At 32.0% G+C, this 19951-nt stretch overlaps 1 protein-coding gene across 1 annotated transcript in view; it reads right to left on the minus strand.

The window, feature by feature from the left end:
* Positions 1-11840, minus strand: part of LOC143080144 (alanine--glyoxylate aminotransferase 2, mitochondrial-like) — a 37419-nt gene extending 25579 nt beyond the window's left edge. The window contains exons 1-5 of the mRNA XM_076255870.1: positions 11714-11840; positions 5633-5718; positions 2780-2964; positions 2344-2467; positions 1697-1791 (exon numbers count right to left, since the gene is read on the minus strand). Of these exons, the coding sequence (XP_076111985.1) occupies positions 1697-1791; positions 2344-2467; positions 2780-2964; positions 5633-5718; positions 11714-11756 (533 nt within the window). The 5' untranslated portion in view covers positions 11757-11840. The remainder of the gene's footprint in view (positions 1-1696; positions 1792-2343; positions 2468-2779; positions 2965-5632; positions 5719-11713) is intronic.
* Positions 11841-19951: the final 8111 nt, after the last annotated feature.

Raw genomic sequence — 19951 nt, forward strand, 5'->3', positions numbered from 1 at the left:
CTTATGTGGTCATAAACCTTGTGTTCAAATTTCATAGATTTCTATTTACTTTTACTAAAGTTAGAGTGAGAAAACTAAAAGTATTCGGACGACGAAGACAACGCCAACGTGATACCAATGTACGACCAAAAAATTTTCAATTTTTGAGGTTGTATAAAAATCTAAGTCATTAACAATGTTTACCTTTGAGAGAGAGTGACACAAGTGTACCAGTATACATCCTGGCCATTAACAATGTTTACCTTAGAGAGAGGGCCTCAAATGTGCCAGTATACATTCTTGCCATTAACAATGTTAACCTTTGAGAGGGAGTGCCACAAGTGTACCAGTATACATCCTGGCCATTAACAATGTTTACCTTAGAGAGAGAGCCTCAACAGTACCAGTATACATCCTTGCCATTAACAATGTTTATTACCTAAGAGATAGAGCTTCAAATGTACCAGTATACATCCTTGCCATTAACAATGTTTACCTGAGAGAGAGAGCCCCAAATGTACCAGTATACATCCTGGCCATTAACAATGTTAACCTGAGAGAGAGAGCTTCAAATTTACCAGTATACATCCCAGCCATTAACAATATTTACCTGAGAAAAAGAGCCTCAAATTTACCAGTATACATCCTGGCCATTGACAATGTTTACCTGAGAGACAGAGTTTCAAATATACCAGTATAAATGCCAGCAATTAACAATGTTTACCTAATAGAAACTTGCTGAGCTTCAAATGTACCAGTATGCATCCTGGCTATTAACAATGTTTACATGAGAGAGAGATAGAGAGCTTCAAATGTTCCAGTATACATCCTGACTATTAACAATGTTCACCTGAGAGAGAGAGCTTCAAATGTACCAGTATACATCCTGGCTATTAACAATGTTTACCTGAGAGAGAGAGAGAGACTCAAATTTACCAGTATACATCCTGGCCATTAACAATGTTAACCTGAGAGAGAGAGAGAGAGACTCAAATTTACCAGTATACATCCTGGCCATTAACAATGTTTACCTGAGAGAGAGAGCCTCAAATTTACCAGTATACATCCCAGCCATTAACAATATTTACCTGAGAAAAAGAGCCTCAAATGTACCAGTATACATCCTGGCCATTAACAATGTTTACCTGAGAGACAGAGCTTCAAATGTACCAGTATACATCCCAGCCATTAACAATGTTTACATGAGAGACAGAGCTTCAAATGTGATAGTATACATACTTGCCATTAACAATGTTTACCTGAGATACAGAGCTTCAAATGTACCTTTTTACATCCTGGCCATTAACAATATTTACATGAGAGAGAGAGAGCTTCACATGTACCAGTATACACACTGGCCATTAACAATATTTACCTGAGAGAAAGAGCTTCAAATATACCAGTATACATCCCAGACATTAACAATATTTGCCTGAGAGAAAGAGCTTCAAAGGTACCAGTATACATTCCAGCCATTAACAATATTTACCTTAGAGACAGAGCCTAAAATGTACCAGTATACATCCTTGCCATTAACAATGTTTACCTGAGAGAAAGAGCTTCAAAGGTACCAGTATACATCCTGGCCAATAACAATGTTTACCTGAGAGAAAGAGCTCCAAATGTACCAGTATACATCCTTGCCATTAACAATGTTTACCTTAGAGAAAGAGCTTCAAAGGTACCAGTATACATCCTGGCCATTAACAATATTTACCTGAGAGAAAGAGCTTCAAATGTACCAGTATACATTCTTGCCATTAACAATGCCAGATCATTAGCCTCTGATCCACTGTTAGTAAAATACACAACCTACAAAGCAGTTAAAGATATGTTTGATTCATTAAAACCTCAAAACTTGTCAGCAATGTATTCTGATATACTTTGACATATACCACCTGCTTCTGTGTACAATTCATACAGATTTTTTTTGGTATGTTTTTATCTAAGCTCCAAGCATTTTCTGAGTTAAGCATTGATTGGCATAAAGCAATTGAAATGTACTGTTAAGCTGTTTTCAGATTTTAAGATCATTAAGGTTATTTGACAACCTGGCTTACCATGGTATCCACTTCATGGACCCTATCAAAAGGATCCACACAGGCGTTGGTTCACCAGATTGAGTTAAATTTAAAAGTAAATGTTTAATCTATTTGTTGAGGTACCCCTTTTTGTCAATTTTTTAAGGTACATTTTTCTGCCCTGTGAATGCTATGCGCCTCATTTTTCTTTTGGTTGGTGCCTCCTCCTACCCAAGTTTTGAAAAAAATCAGGATATGCTACTGATGAGTCAATGCAATAAGATCCCTGAACTGGTGGGAAATAACAGTACTTTTACTGTATAAGCTTTATTAATAACAGTACCTTAAGATCTCCTGGTAGTTTAGCAACAAGTTTCTCTGCATATTCATGGATGGCAGGATGAAGATATATATTAGTTGTATGCCATAGTTTTCTCATTTGTTTCTCTGCTGCTTTTGTAACTTTACTTAGAAAGAATAAACAGTTATATATTAGTATCTCTGCTTAACAATGTTTCTCTTACCAAAAATAAACTAATATTAGCTAAAAATAGTATTGAAAAATTTAGAAATGGCATTATAAATTCTAAGAGTATATATTGTTTGCAGCTTTTATGAAATCATAATATACAAATTAACATGTTGGTTTGTATAACATTTTTTAACTCATTTTTGATGGTTAAGCATGACTACCAAGTCAAAGCGGATGTTACTTAATAACAGTAAGATCGTCAAAATTTCCATACAGGTATGATGCATAAATGTTTGTTGTAACTTACGGGTGGCAATGTCCGACACTAACAGTAACAATACCAGCAAACAAGTCAAGGTATCTGTTGCCATGGATATCCCACAGCCATTGCATGTGACCCTGGTTTATCATCACTGGTTTCTTGTAGAATGTCAACAAAGCTGGGGTCAGGTTCTTACTTCTGACCTTCATAGCATCATCGTAGCTTATTCCCTAAAAGAGGAGCACTTAAATGTTATTGTTAAAAGTATAATCTTGACATCAAATAAAATTGAGAATGGAATTGGGGAATGTGTCAACAACCTGACTAAAAGACAGAAAACAGCGGAAGACCACAAATGGGTCTTCAACATAGTGAGAAAAATCCCTCTCCCACAAAGCGGGCTTCTGGTAGGTGAGCTTGACCAAGACTAACAAAGGCCAAATGCAAGGTACTAAGAAATGTTGATTATTTTTGTGGGTACTAATTGGCATGGATTGTGGAAAAGTTCCTGGATATTAGATGTTGTGATTTTTCACCAAGTCTGCATACAAGCATACAGAAAATGTGCACTAAATTGTTGAACATTTAAATTTGTATTGTACCTTAACACATAAAATCTTTGAACATTGGTTATCTCATGAATACATTTATCGATCCACAGTAATTCATGTGATAAATAATTTTATACTTGAGTTGTCATAACATGATATAAGATAAAAAAAAATATTATATTTTTGACTGCATGCTAAATTGTTTTCTATTGACATATATATATTGATTTAAATTTAAGTACAACCAAAGTTTCAGTCTCTACATATTTTTGTTATGACCTATTAAAATATCAAAACCACATGTTGCTAAAATTAAATTTTGATTGAAAATTTAAAAATACGAAAATTTAAAAATACAACTAAACTTTTTAGTACAAACGTACTCTACATATTTTTATTATGACCTTTTAAAATATCTGTGAAAATCACATGTTGCTAACATTGAAAATTTTAAAAAAACTCTTGAATCTCTAGAGACTAACATTATTGAGTATCTATAAAATATCTAGGTAATTATTATATTTCATTAATATTTAATTGCTTGACATAAAGCTAAAGATTGTTCACCTCAATGTATATAATATAAAAAAGAAGATGTGGTATGATTGCCAATGAGACAACTATCCACAAAAGACCAAAATGACACAGACATTAACAACTATAGGTCACCGTACAGCCTTCAACAATGAGCAAAGCCCATACCGCATAGTCAGCTATAATAGGCCCCGATAAGACAATGTAAAACAATTCAAACGAGAAAACTAACGGCCTTATTTATGTAAAAAAATGAACGAAAAACAAATATGTAACACATAAACAAACGACAACCACTGAATTACAGGCTCCGGACTTGGGACAGGCACATACATAAATAATGTGGCACATACATAAAACATGTATAATGACTACTGTCAAAGATAGCGATGATGCAAAATAATGCAAATAAAGCTATCAATGCAGAGACAATAGGGTTTTGATTGCATTTCATGTAATCCTTACCCAAAAATCTATATTTTGTTATTAACAACTTCCTGTTTGATTTAGCCTATGAAATGTTTTGATTCTATTGGCACTGATGAGTCTTTTGTATATGAAATGCTCGTCTGGCATAACATATTATAAGCCTTTTATTTTTTTCAAATCTTACTGAAACGGTCACTTGAATTCACATTTGTGATTATGGACTGTGACCTGATACTATTTTGTTAGCCAAAGGGTAACTTTTAGTTTCAAACTATCGATTCAAGGGCGGATCCAGCCATTTTAAAAAGAGGGGGTTCCAAACCCAGGACAAAGGGGGAGGGGGTTCCAACCATTACTCCTCATTCAAATGCATTGATCATCCCAAAACAAGGGGGGTTCCAACTGGATCTGCCACTACAATTATTAATAAAATGAATAGCTGAGCACAGCCTGATACGACAGCCGAGGTTGAACCCTGAACAGTTGGGCCAAATTTGGACACAATAATCAAGCTTGATACTGTCTGAATTTGGATTGTAATCAAATTTTTGACATAATATAGGTTTCTGACACACACAAAAATCAAGATCTTACAAATCTATTGCACAATACTGTGGTATAAAAGATTTTTTCTTGAAACTTTAAAAAAATTTTGAAAAAAAAATTGGAACCCCCCCAAAACCTTTTGAATCCCCCCTTGGACCAATTACCCCTCACTGGAAGCCTGCCTTTCCTTTGTAGTATGGAACCTTGTAGTACTATTTCAGAGAGATCCATACACTTAAACACAAGTTATTATCTGGCAACTAGATATATGCTAGTTTTTGGCCCTTTTTTGGCCCCTAATTCCTGCATGAATGGGGCAATAACCCCAAACTGAATCCCAGCCTTCCCTTTGTGATATGGAACCTTGTGGTCAATGTCAGATAGATCTTTACTCTTACATACAATTTTTTTGTCCAGAAACTACAAAAATGCTTGTTTTTGGCCCCTTTTTGGCCCTTAATTCCTAAACTGTTGGCACCATAACCCCCAAAATGAATCCAAACCTTCTACTTGTGGTATTAAACATTGTGGAACAATTTCAGAGCAATTGAAATACTTATACACAAGTTATTATCCTGCAAGTGGAAAAATGCTTGTTTAGGGCCTCTTTTGGGCCCCTAATTCCTAAACGGTTGGGACCATCATCCCTAAAACAATCCCAACCTTCCTTTTGTGGTATTGAACCTTCTTATTAAATTTCAAAGAGATCCATTCATGTAAACTAAAGTTATTGTCGATGACGCAGAGGATGCAGTCGACGACATCATACGATTATACGATCCCAAAAAACTTCTTGCGGTCGTATAAAAAATAACACTGCTATTCATAACATAAGTACCTGGTACTTCTCTGGTACAAAGTCACATGGTGGCATTGATGGTTCCGATGATGAACAACGTATTGATCCATAGCTAAAAGTTCTACCTGTAACATATGAAGGTTTAATTATTTATCATTGTTTATACAATATGATTTAGATAATTTCTAAGATGTTCAACACGCATCTCCATATTATATCTGTGAGAAAAAAAACTTTTCTCATTTTGATAGACATAAACCCACTGGGTCGTATGGATTTCATTGTTTTTGTACGTAATATTTTCGTTTTCTCTCGATGATAAATAATTCATATAGAAGCATTAAAACTGGCCCTAAGATCCTGACAAATTAATATTTCTTTTAATCTGACCATAATACTTCAAAATTTTCATAGATATAGTTGTGCTGTAACTTTTAATACAAATTAACTTTTTTTCGCACATCACGCAATTTATAAATTATACATTAATATTTGTGTTGCAATGCCACTTATTAAATATTAAATATAACATTTTTTTTTAAATAGTTCAATTTGGTTGTAACCTTTGATCTAAAAAAATTGTTGAGTCTTTTATTAGACTCTATATGAAATTTTGAACCTTTCGGCATGTTGGGTGGCAGAACATTTTGAAGGTTTAGGCCTAGGTTTTTCCTGAAAATATTTGGTCCAGCAAAAGCACAAAAGTTTGTTCTATTATGACTAAACATCTTTAAAATGTGTTGACTTTAGAGCCTCCAATGTGATTTATTTACCAAGCTTATATATTTCTGATTAACTACAGGATTTAAGGTGTCCTAAAGAAGTGATTGCAAATCAAGACCTTTTGAACTCAGGGGTATCCTACTATAACACCCACAGTATCAGAGAGATAATTCAACTGATGTAAACAAAAATAAACTGTTATCACAGAGATATGTCTCCCTTTTTAGTAACTTCAATAATGCAAATGTTGAAATTAAAATAGCAAAACTTTAACATTTAACTTTTGAAAATATTCAAAGTCAATGAACCATTACTGAAGGTACATGGCCAAATAATCTCCATGGTAATGAGATGTGGCAATACAAATACAACTGTAAACCAATATCTTTGACTTACCACTAGTGGTTCACCATAAACTAGACCTAATCACAAACTAATACAATTGTTATCATGCTGCCGTCGGCGGTGGCGCCAACGCCTGAAACAGCATACCTATGTCTCGCTTTTTGACTGCGTCAAGGTAGACAAAAACCTGATTCAGTATGTATATATACAATCTTATATATAATTATCTTGCATACCATACACATATCACAAAAGCAATGTGAGTATGCATATACTAATGATTCTAACAAGGGAAAAACTTAAAACACGCTTAACCTTCTGAGCTACACAACTGTATATATATATATATATATATATATATATATATAAACATGTCTAAATTGAAAACAACCTTCAAACCTATATATATATCTTTTATATAATCATGTTCTTTTGTTTTTATAATAATATAATAACAAATTTTTTTTATATATGTGTACAGCTATTAACTTAATATCAGCCACACTTGTATGTGTATTATAAAAGCTTGAGCTGTTCTTTGTACTACGGTACTTGATTTTCTTGTATGTTATTTGTGTTTTAATCTAAATTATTCATGTTACATTGTCATATTAACTGTCTATGTCCTTCAGGAATAATAATTCTTCTATATCAGTATAGTGCTCACAATACTCCACACAGAATCATGACTTCCTACAGGAAGAAGTGGTGATTGAAGTGCTAGGTGTGCTTACCATGATATAAGCAGAGGTGGATTTAGGGGGGACAGGGGGCCCGGGCCCCCCCTTTTGGGAAAAAAATTTGTTGCTTATATAGGGAATCACTGAAGCGTGACTGGAGCGGCCCCCCTCTTAGGCAGTCAGTGGGCCCCCACTTATGAAAATTTCTGGATCTGCCACTGATAATGGTTGTTTTTTACAATAAAATGTCTTGTCCTTATCCTTCTCATTATATTCTTGATTGTACATAACAACATACAAATCCAATATCATTTCATGACTTTTGTTTCTGATAATACTATTGCTGTAATGTTGTAGTTTTTGTTTTAAATTGTCAATTATAGACCTTACACAATTATATTATTTAACTGCCTTAATATCGCGCACTGTTGCAGATTTAAAGAAAAAGTAAAGAGAAATTACTTTTTCACTCAAATTAAAAAGACTTTCAGTGTCAGGCTTAAGAAATAGTTTAACTGTCCGAGAAGGAAAAAAAAACCCTACTTTCAAATGTCAAACACTTTTTTTGCATTATTAACAATGCTGGCCTCATAAATCTATTAAACTTATCTTTTAATGACAAATAATTGACATAATCAGGCCAAATCCAGCGTCATGCTTAGATCCAAATGAGACCCACTTTTTCATTTAAGTTTAATGAGGAAAACTATTATGTTTAAAATATTAATTTGTTCTCATAAAAATTAACCAGAGTCAAGCAACTAACATAATTTTAAATCAATATGGAAAAATACTTTTTCATACATAATGTACTTTGTTTATAACTTTATTTCATAAGGACAGACAACAATTTATTTACAATAGGCAAACGGTCAATATTAAGGAAAGTAATGGTTACCTCTTGAGTAATAAAGATGTGTGCCATTTGATCTCTTATGGAGAGTTGTCTCATTGGCAATCATACTACATCTTCTTATTTTTTTTAGGGAACTTCACTATACTAAAACTTGATTGCAGAAATTAAGGAAATTGAAAATTTCATTTAGTACTGAATACACAAGAAACCATACAATTTTCATGTTCATGTTTTTGCTCTACATTAATTTAATTTCCTGCAAAGTTCTAACTTTCTGCATCAATCTTTCATATTCCACTTGTCTAGCATACGTGACATACATTTAGATGAATTCTATTTTATGTTATGGTAATTCTTATATCACCCAAATCAAATTTTTGAAGAATGCCTCATAATAAACAAATCTGAGGATCCTGAAAGTTTATTAAAACAGAAATTAGAATAGTCCTTGAAAAACTGAGTAGATATAAGAAGATGTGTTATGAGTGCCAATGAGACAACTCTCCATCTTCAATCTTAGTTACAATTTGTAAAAGTAGAGGATTATAAGATCTGTATTTCCATACAATTGTGACAGAATTTGCATATTTCTTTTCTCTTTAACAATAAAAAAATTAAATGATAAACAATCAATTTTAATCTTCTTAAAAGATAATTTTTATTAAAAGAATTGTAAGATCAAAATTAAGTCTGTTTTGAAACTTCTTAAGTAAACAGTGTACAGGATACAAAAGTGACTTTTTAAGTATGCGCTTCAGGGTGACAAAAGGATCATTTCAGTACGAAAGGGTTAAATAAAAAATATGGTCATGCTTCACAGAATTTAAAGAAACTTTAATAATTTGTATCACTCAAGAATTAAATAAAATATTTCCAATATTCATTAAGAATTAAAGTTTTCACAATTTTTGTCACATCTGAACCATCTGGTGTGAAAATTGATCCTTATAATTCTGACATATATATTTCAAACAAATATTAAATTCAATATTTTAAGAAATAAAATATTTTTTGAGTACAAAACTGGATTTCGATTATCTTTATCATGTTTATTGAGGTAAATTTAAATGTTCATAAACCTTCATCATTTGTTCATATGTAAATTCAATTTGAGAATTTACATAAAAATGTATATTAAATTCAAGGGAAACAAAAAAATGCATACCTAGTCGATTTTCTTTCATTATTAATTTGAAAGCAGATGTACATCTATTCCTAGACAGTGTTAAAAACAAGAGGGTATGGATGGGGTTTACAGAATAGCGAATAATGGGTAAACGAATAAAAGAATGGTAAAAAATAGTAAAAAACAGCTGGGAAAAATTTTAAAAAAAATAATGAATAATGGGTCAAAAATATAAAAGATGGAGAAAATGGGCTATTTAATAATTCAAGAAACCGAAATGAGAAATCCCCATACATATCCTCATAAAACTAATTGCATGGTTAGTCATGTTATATAACATCCAAGGACTAATACTAGTAAATGTGTACTAAAGTCTAAGTGATACAAGCTGATAAAATCACAAATATTCTGTAGGTAATAAAATCTTATGATTATAAATAACTCCTGTATAATCAAGTATTGTTCTTTAACCCTTTCCTTCATAATGACAGCGCTTGATGCCACCACCTTTCCTCCATAATGACGCCTTTTGGCACCTCTGTGGTACCTCAGTTGAAACGCTTTGACTACAAAATATCTGCATTGAACTTTTAAAAATGTATCCAATATGAAAAGGAAATTCATGAGAATATCCAACTTAAATTTCTTTGATGAAATATTCATTTTTACAATGCATTAACACTTTAAACCTGCTGATTTTTTTTACTGAAAAAAAAAATCCATGAAGGAAAGGGTTAAAGAATGGTGTATTTTCTACTTAGTAGCAAAATAGAGAAACCATGAAATGATTTGATTGTTGATGTTTTTGACACCAAATTAATGTCAATAAGTCATTGACCTGTATTACCGAAGCATAATTTTCAATACAAAATTGCTTATATCCACATTTTGTCAACCAGGTCTTGAACCCAAGACCTCTGTTTTACCAGGCAGCTTGCATGTCGATTGAGCTTAAGAAGTACTTCCTTAGCTCAACTGCTTACGGCTCACTAAGTATCTACCACATTTACTAAGAGAAGCAATCCTGTCACAGACCAATAGGCCAAGCACTGATAATAAGCTTAAGAGGTTGGTTGACGCAGTCTTCGGACTGGGATGAAAATTGTTCAGAATGATTTGTTTTTATGATGCAAAAGATCATGCAAGTGTATGTGTATGAAATTAATATTCTTTCACATTATTGTTTATTAATTCAGTAGTGTTTCAATTTCTTTTAAAGGTCAGGGTTGAACCTCATTTTGGGAAAAGTTTTTTTTCTTGTTTCTGACCTAAATGTCACTTTTTAGTATCAACATAATTAAATGGTTCCAACTTTACAGCACACCAGATAAACATTTAATATCTCTTCTGTGCTCAAGGCCAAAACATTCAAAATACAAACTTTGAAGAGGTGATAATTTAATCAAAAGATACCAAAACTAAAGAAAACCTGGTCAGGGAAACAGAGCTATGGTCAGGAGATACATTCCTTAATTCAAAATGATTTCAAAAATTGTATAACAGCACAGAGAGAGGTTTGAAAAGAGCATTTATTTGGCCGCTAAAAATACAAAAATATTAAACTTATTCAAGACTTTCATAATTATGTCAGTTTTATTGATAGATGACCATGCAGGTAAATATATCACTTCAGTACAGAAAATTCTATTGTAATATATATATATACAGTACATAACAGTCACTTTAAAGTTCTAAACATGTTGACATTTATGTGATATTTGACCTAATAAGACCATAGAATAGTACTTGCACAAACATGACAAAGTGTATAAACAAAGAAAATTAATTAGAGTAGTTAAAGTATCAGCTATGTCAATAAAAGCTCAAAAATCTGCAGATAAGTTGAATATAATTATGGCGGACACCTCAGATTAAGTGATTCATATTAATCTAAAAGTTTGCATATGAGACTTTTGTCATGGCAATGTATCTATGATTATTGGAAACAATAAAGTCTAATTAATTTTATTATACAAAAAAATAAATGATTTGTCCCTGGGTTAAATGTACAAAAATTTGGTGAGTGGGATTAATTAATCAATTGATTGTTTTGGAGGATTTTAATCCAACTAAAGATACATGCAGTTACTTAGCAGGATGGATATGTGCAAATAAGGGGGGTGTTTAAAGACTTGTACAAATGTACATATGACTATTTTTTTCAAGTGATAAATTGTCTGCATTCATATAGACATGCGTTGACATACATTATATAATATATCGGTCAGGTAAACATGTAGAAACTGCTCTGATTTCTGGATAACATCATTTGTAAACCGTTTTCTAAAAATAACAGTAATATGTTATATACTTCTTAATTACACGATATGCACAATAATAATGTACTATATCATGCATTTATCAAACGTTTTCATAGTATTGATACTTACGTCCAAAGCACAAAAACTGTGCAGGTATTTTGTGTATTGCCATGTTTCAACAGCTGCCTGACCCAGTTGTTTTGAAAATGATAACTTATTGTAAACAACCAACATGCTTAAATTAAACACGCCCACTAAATGGGAGGTAACACTGTTACACTTTTTAGCGGGAAATTATCCAATTACAGAATTTGATTTTTGTTTTGAGAAATATTTATCAGTGTTACCATCTGATCTATGAATGTATTTATGTAAACTCCTTTGCCTTAGTAATAAACTGCCCATTGAAACGGGCAGATTTTTAAATATTGATAGAACTGAAAGGCATTGTAATCTTTGTAATGCTAATTGAACTTGGTGATGAGTTTCATTACTTATTCAAATGTACCTTTTTCAACCATGTAAGAGCAAGGATTTGTATAGTAACATTACTAAACATGCTAAACAAATCCTTGGTAAGAGCTAAATTTTTACCTTTAAATACATGTAATAACCCAAATGTTTTAAAATTTAAAGAATTGATGAATACATCAGATTTATTAACACTTACTGGAATAGCAAAATTTTGCAAAAGTTTTATTAAAACCTTTTAAAACATGGACTTAATCATGTTACTATAATTTTTACTTCCTGTCAAATATCTGTATTATATATACTATTGTTGCACCTTTGTTAACCATGTTGTTCTAATGTAAATATGTTCACACTTTTTTTGTTTGTTCAAAAATGTTGTACAAACATACCCATGTGGGGGCTTTAGTGAAATAAAATGTCTTATTATGTCCATGTTTAACTGCTGAACAAGAGTGCGTGACATCGTTTATTATGGCCTTTTTTAGTCAATATATGACCGAGAGGGGGGTTATTATTTTCGATGTTTATTTGTGGTTTTACATTTCCATTTTCTGATATTACTATGATATTCTATTCATTATTTTCATTTTCTGTTTTTTATCATAGGTACTTAGTGAAAGGACAACTTTTTAAAGCCCTCGCCACTTTTTTTTCCAAAATCCTTTATTTTTTCATTCTTTTAATTTGTCATTGTTTTCCGTAGATTCGTTTACTATGTATTAAAAATCTTCTGAGTGAGATAAAATTAGTGATTTAGACTATAAATTTACAATGTCAAGGCGGTCAGTTATTGTCATTCTTCACTGGGACCTATGAAATAATCCAAGTCTCTAATTTTGCCTAGTTTGGAGTTAATCACTTCAAGCAGAGACATATAATACAAAAAAATTTGCCATAAATGTGGTATTTGGTAATGAATAACCCAATCAATTTGTTCTAATCTAACAATAAAGGATCATTTTTTTTTTATAATTTCCATTATGTAAAACAACTTCTTTTATGGTAATATTCTATACTAAACACAAAAATGCCTTCATTGATGATTCATCTCAAAATTAAGCTAACCAAACATATAAACAAAATTATTTAGAAGGGGTACTACAATGTATAGTTATGATAATGTTGTCAAGTCATAAAAGTTTTTGTTTTTACTTTTTATGAGTGTGGTACTCTCTACACGCCAAATCAACCAAGAAAATGCTACATATACAAGAAGGCAAAAAGGGATAAAAAAATTCTGTTTATGTTTGACTTATTTGTAGTTCTTTCTTTGCTGAACAAATTTGCTGTATACAATTTATCTCTATCTATTATAATTTTCAAAACTAGAGGCTCTAAAGATCCTGTCTCGCTCACCTAGAGTAGTACAGGACCCCCATATACAATATAGGTCAGAATTCCAAAACGGTTAAATGCCCATAGGGAGGAGGAGGAATTTTCCAATTGATTAGTGCAACTGCTAGTATGTGTTTAATTATGATGTGTATTAATTAGATTAGCTTATGTAAATTGATGTATGCACATTTTAATTGCTGCACTTGTTAATAAGTGTAATTAATTTTTACCATTATAGTCGTTTTTTCTTTGTCGTGTATGTATTTTTTCGAAGGTAATGACCAAAGCAGCGACTATTTGTATTCATATTATTTCTCTTTTTTCTTTTTTGCGACAGTACATGCTGTTGTTGGGTGTTTTTTTTTCTTTTGTGTAATTTATTATGCAGAAGTCATAAATGTGAGGCTAGTATTTTAATGCATTTGAATTGATAATCCCCTTTTGAGATAGTAAATGATTGTGTATTATTTTGAAGCGATAAATAACATTGATGTCAAGATTTAAATGGTCAAGTCCAATACCAAGGTTAATTCTTCTTATATCTAGTATTATATCTGTTATAATCTAGATTAAAAATTAAAAGGACGAAATAATTTGTCTGGTCAGTGTATTAATGTACTTTATGAATCATATTGTATTATTATGATGAACGATCATACTGATAAAGTCATCTGTAAGTATGGACAAAGTGGTCATTTAATTTTGTTATGCATTGTATTTGACTTTATAAGTTTGTTTGTATAAGCCCCCGTCTGTTCTTAGAGGGAAATTATCTTCTAACCTCCAGTAGTAATGATTTCCGTTAAATAAATAAAACAGATAGTATTGCGGTATCTCCTAAAGCCAAAGCTAAATGGTTTGATTAAATACGGTTTAAAGATTTAAACATTCGTATCAAGCTAAAAAGCGTACAATTCTATCATTAACAATCTTAAACACAACATTGGTCAATCTCGTATTAATTGTAGCATTTTACTTAGTGCATCTGATATTGTATGTTTAATAATGATGTGCACTAATAAGAGTAGCGTATGTTTGCATTATGTATGTATACTACATATTTTGTCTGTTACAGTTGTAAAAATAAAATTGGAATTACTAAATATTTAGATGGGGAAAATGCTTACTTTACAGGACACCTGGTTTTTCCTTATATTGAGAGGCATAAATATGTTTAAGTCATACTGTTGATACATACATTTATATATATTTATAACTAAAAATTACATACCATATGGTATTGAATATAGTTCATTTAGGATTACTCTTTTGTCAAAAACAATTTTATAGTCTTTTGCTTCAGTCCTTGTAATGATTTTTGATTTTTTCGGATCTCGAGCTATCTTGTTTTCGTCCAGAACTGTTATATGTCCATCTCTATTATTCACCACCATGTTAAATATTGTGTCAAAGTTTATATCAAGCGAGTTTTTGTGGTTTAGTGTGATACCTCTGAATTTAGCGAAAGTTTGTATGCCTTCATTATCAGGAGTTTTCACTTAAAAGCATAATTATTTGGTCCACCTGTAACGAAAACATCTATGTCGTTATCTGGTATCTCATTCGTCAAATCACCTAGGTAGTCCCCCAACTCGGGTTCCCACTCTCCTGGGGCAACCAGGAGTACAATTGAGTCTGTATCTGCATACAAAGCTCTTCTGTCTGAGCGTTCAAGATATTGATACAGCTTTAGCCGGGCTTGTGCGGTTGTATAAGCTGCGATCACTACATTAGTAATTCCAGATGTTTCGAAAAATCTTCCGTATGAACCCAGTCCATTTGTACCATTTCTTCGTTTATGAAGCTAACATTTTTTATTTCCTGATTGTCACTGGTCAACATATCAAAGAAAACTGTGACATCTGACACGTAGGTTTTCTGGGGTAGGTTTGTTCTTTGTCCGAATTTTCCCCCAGAAACTATTAAGCATTAACTTTGCTAGCTGTCGTAGCCCCGGATTCTTCTTAATATTTTCTGCATTTAACCATATCCCTTCTCGATCGTAGTAATTTTTAATGTATTTCCGCTTGTCCTCCTCAGATCTACACCATTTAGGCCACCCACTTGCCTCTTGTTTTATCTTCATAAATGTATTATTATGAATAGTCCTCCAGATTTCGTAATAGGATCATACTGTGCTACATTTTTAAAGTGCCAGACTTCATAAATCTTTAGAATTTGATATCCTTTCTCAATGGCGTTTTTTTTTAACTTCATCAGTGACCCACGTTCTAGTAATAGTACGTTGTTCATCGGAATGGTTTAAAGGCGACTCTTGTTTTAATTCTGTGCATGTGTGACATAAGCTAAATATAAGTTTTCCATTAGACTTATGCGGTAGAACTGGAATATATGTCCCCTTTTTTGGAAGAATTTTGCACTTAATTAGGCCTTCATTATTGTGTATATCCGTTAATCTATCGGTTATAATCTACGGGTGACCAAGAGGAACTTTTCTTGTTTTATTTATAAATGGATATAATGACGTAACATCTTACTTACTTTTGCAATCTTTGTCACTCTTACTGAAAAGAGTAAATACCTCGGTTCTACCTCCAAAAAATGCATCTCTTGGTTCCAATGGCGGGACTGTTTTTCTCCACCATTAAAAGCGTGCTGAATGTTGACGTCATGAATTTTAGAGATGTAGTTTAACCAATACAACGCTTTGATAGACTGCTTTTGTTCGGGTCTGTAACCGTGTGGTGGGATTATACCGATTTGTTCAGATTTAAGGTAAAGTGTTCTGTAAACTAAATTACACACAGACGCTATTGTTATACTTTGTTCAAAAGGATCGATCCCTTTATGTGTTTGTATTGGCTTTCATTTTTTTGTGGTTTGTTTTGTATTTGCCACTTTTTGTATTTCTTTTGTTCTTATAACGTGACTCTGTACTTTAAAAGATCCCGTCAATATGATATTGTTCTATTATATGTCATTATGATATATTTCTATTATGAATTACAATATACGTTGAACCACAAACGTCAAAATCATTCAATCGCGTAGTGGAATTAACTATTTTTGGATTCTTATAAATTCTATATATAACTTTTGGACTAGTTTAAATCTCGGTCTATTTCTTAAATTTATTCTTACATACTTTTGATTTTTTAACTCTGTATGCTAACATTCCCATGAAAATTTTAAAATTGTTTGTACGCACATTGAACGACAAATTTATGTGACGTATAAAATTTTCTGACGTCAGACACTCAAATCAATAAATGTGTTCGTAGATAGTAGATGTTTTTGTGTTCTGTTAAATTGTTCCTTTTAAAATTGTTAAACGATGATGACTGATGTACCCATATTTTGACTATTTTATTTATTGCGTCTGTTTATTTAACGCATCAATGTACAAATATCGGAAATTGATGAGACTGTCATTAAAGTGAGAGGTTTAGCGCTATAGAACCAGGTTTAATCCACCATTTTCTACATTTGAAAATGCCTGTACCAAGTCAGGAATATGACAGTTCTTGTCCCTTCGTTTTTGATGCGTTTTGTTATTTGATTTTGCCATGTGATTATGGACTTTCCCAATTGATCTTCCTCTAAGTTCAGTATTTTTGTGATTTTACTTTTTTCGGTAGACAAAACAAACATTTTAAGTCGTCGTTAACTTTGCATTCATGGTCATACTGACATTCCCAGATACTTTCGTATGTGTATCCTTTATCTTGAAGGAATTTCATTTTGTCTAAAGTCTTCATATGTAAGTCACTCATTGTCGTGTCATTAACGGGATTTACAGTGTTTCGTGAAAAACATTTTGGACAGCCATGCCAAAATCAGCCATTGAACTCGTAAACTATTTTTTCACCCGAGGCAGTCTCCCTATATCCATCTACTTTAAATGGTCCTATCTGTTTTTCTCCACCATTAAAAGCGTGCTGAATGTTGACGTCATGAATTTTAGAGATGTAGTTTAACCAATACAACGCTTTGATAGACTGCTTTTGTTCGGGTCTGTAACCGTGTGGTGGGATTATACCGATTTGTTCAGATTTAAGGTAAAGTGTTCTGTAAACTAAATTACACACAGACGCTATTGTTATACTTTGTTCAAAAGGATCGATCCCTTTAATGTCGTCTTGTGTCGTAATTTCCATAAACATCTGTCTGAGTTTTAGACAACATTTCCGCAGAATATCAACTTCAGACCTGCAGTATCCAAGAAGTTCAAAATCAAAATCAAAAGCTAGGGTCCTCTCTGTGTTTAAAATACCAATCCACAAATTCTACCCTTCGTTCCGGTTTCATGGAATCGGGATTGTAAAAAGTCATATCAGGGAGACTTCTAAAGATTTTGTTGTAATTTTCCTTTCGGTTAAATATAAGTGCGGGAAATATCCTTTGCTTATTTCCTCAACGTCAAACGATTTGGGGAGATCTGAGAGTGGCATTGAAAGAAAGTTTAAAGAATCGATCATTCGGAGTTTGCATTCTGGTACGTAAATGGACATAAATTTTGATCCAGTTCAGATAACCTCAGGTAAAATGGCATTTCGATGTAGGTACTCTAATATTGGATAGCTGTCGTATGCTTTGAAATTGTGACATATCACTGTACAACCTGTATTTACTTCAGAGAAAAGCCAACGACAGAAATCATCTGTCGTACTTGGTCCTCTAAACACGTGCTCGTTTTCACCACAATTATCACAAAAAGTTGTGGTAGTTATATCGTTGTTCATGCAAAATTCACACACTTTATGGACGACACAGAAATTTGGTCGATGTTCATATACTCCGCAATTTCTTTTTTGGCAATTCTTACGGGGCGCCGAATGGGACTCTTGTGGTTTTGTACAAAATTCAATTCTGTCATAACAAAATCATTTTTGTCTTACAAAACTATGTGCTACAGACTTGTTTTGTGAGAACTTCAATTTTGTGATGAAAAAATTCATTTTTGTCATAACAAAATTCATTTTTGTAGACAAAATTCATATTTGTCATGACAAAAGTCAATTTTGTCTAAAAGGTATGCACATATAAACATATTTGCATATATAAACATATTTGCATACAAAATTGACTTTTGTTACCTGATATGGAAATTAAATCACAAAAGTCAATTGTTTGAGGTAAGATTCAATTTTGTTAGACAAAATTGGCTTTTGTGAGACAAAATTGACTTTTGCGAGACAAAATTGACTTTTGTGAGACAAAATTCAATTTTGTCAATTTTGTTGAGACAAAAGTCAATGTTGTTAATTTTGTTGAGACAAAAGTCAGTTTGTCAATTTTGTTGAGACAAAAATCAATTTTGTCAATTTTGTTGAGACAAAAGTCAATTTTGTTAATTTTGTTGAGACAAAAGTCAATTTTGTCAATTTTGTTGAGACAAAAATCAATTTTGTCAATTTTGTTGAGACAAAAGTCAATTTTGTTAATTTTGTTGAGACAAAAGTCAATTTTGTCAATTTTGTTGAGACAAAAGTCAATTTTGTCAATTTTGTTGAGACAAAAGTCAATTTTGTCAATTTTGTTGAGACAAAAGTAAATTTTGTCAATTTTGTTGAGACAAAAGTCAATTTTGTGACCACAAAATTCATTTTTGTGACGACAAAATACAATTTTGTAACAACAAAATTGACTTGTATGAGACAAAATTGACTTTGGTGAGACAAAATTGACTTTCGTGAGACAAAAATCAATTTTGTTGAGACAAAATTCAATTTTGTAAATTTTGTTGAGACAAAAGTCAATTTTGTCAATTTTGTTGAGACAAAAGTCAATTTTGTCAATTTTGTTCAGACAAAATTCAATTTTTTCAATTTTGTTGAGACAAAAGTCAATTTTGTCTCACATTGGTCAATAATGTCTCACGAAAGTCAATTTTGTCAATTTTGTTGAGACAAAAGTCAATTTTGTCAATTTTGTTGAGACAAAAGTCAATATTGTCAATTTTGTCTCACAAATGACAATTTTGTGTAACAAAAGTCAATTTTGTGTAAAAAAAAGTCAATTTTGTGTAACAAAAGTAAATTTTGTGTAACTAAAGTCGATTTTGTATGCAAATGAGTTCACAGAAACCAAACTAAACTAATTTCAATACAAAATTGACTTTTGTCGCCCAATTTTCAAATTAGGTAACAAAAGTCAAGTCTGTGTAACAAAAATGAATTTTGTCATGACAAAAGTGACTTTTGTCCGCTGATAGATAATTTTGTATGACAAAATTTTAAATTTGTAGTATGATACAAATTTTGTTAAACTGAACTCATTTTTGTTGAACAAAAGTCACTTTTGTCCGTACAAAATTGAATTTTGAGTACAAAACCACAAGAGTCCCATTCGGCGCCCCGTAATTCTTACATTTCAATCCATTTTCAATCTTTTCATAGCCCTTCTAACATTGTAGTATATCCTCTTGAGTGCATTCAAAGTCAAAAAATATATACGATTTGATGTCTTTTCTTTTTCCTGAATCTGATTTGGTATATTGACTGGTGAATGGTTGATGATCTATAGGTTTGATATAGCATTGGTGGCTTTCATCATTGTGGCATCTTATGCTACATATATATAAAGTAGAATCCAAGT

This window comes from Mytilus galloprovincialis, chromosome 6, assembly GCF_965363235.1.
Source record: "Mytilus galloprovincialis chromosome 6, xbMytGall1.hap1.1, whole genome shotgun sequence".
Classification (NCBI taxonomy): Eukaryota; Metazoa; Mollusca; class Bivalvia; order Mytilida; family Mytilidae; genus Mytilus; species Mytilus galloprovincialis.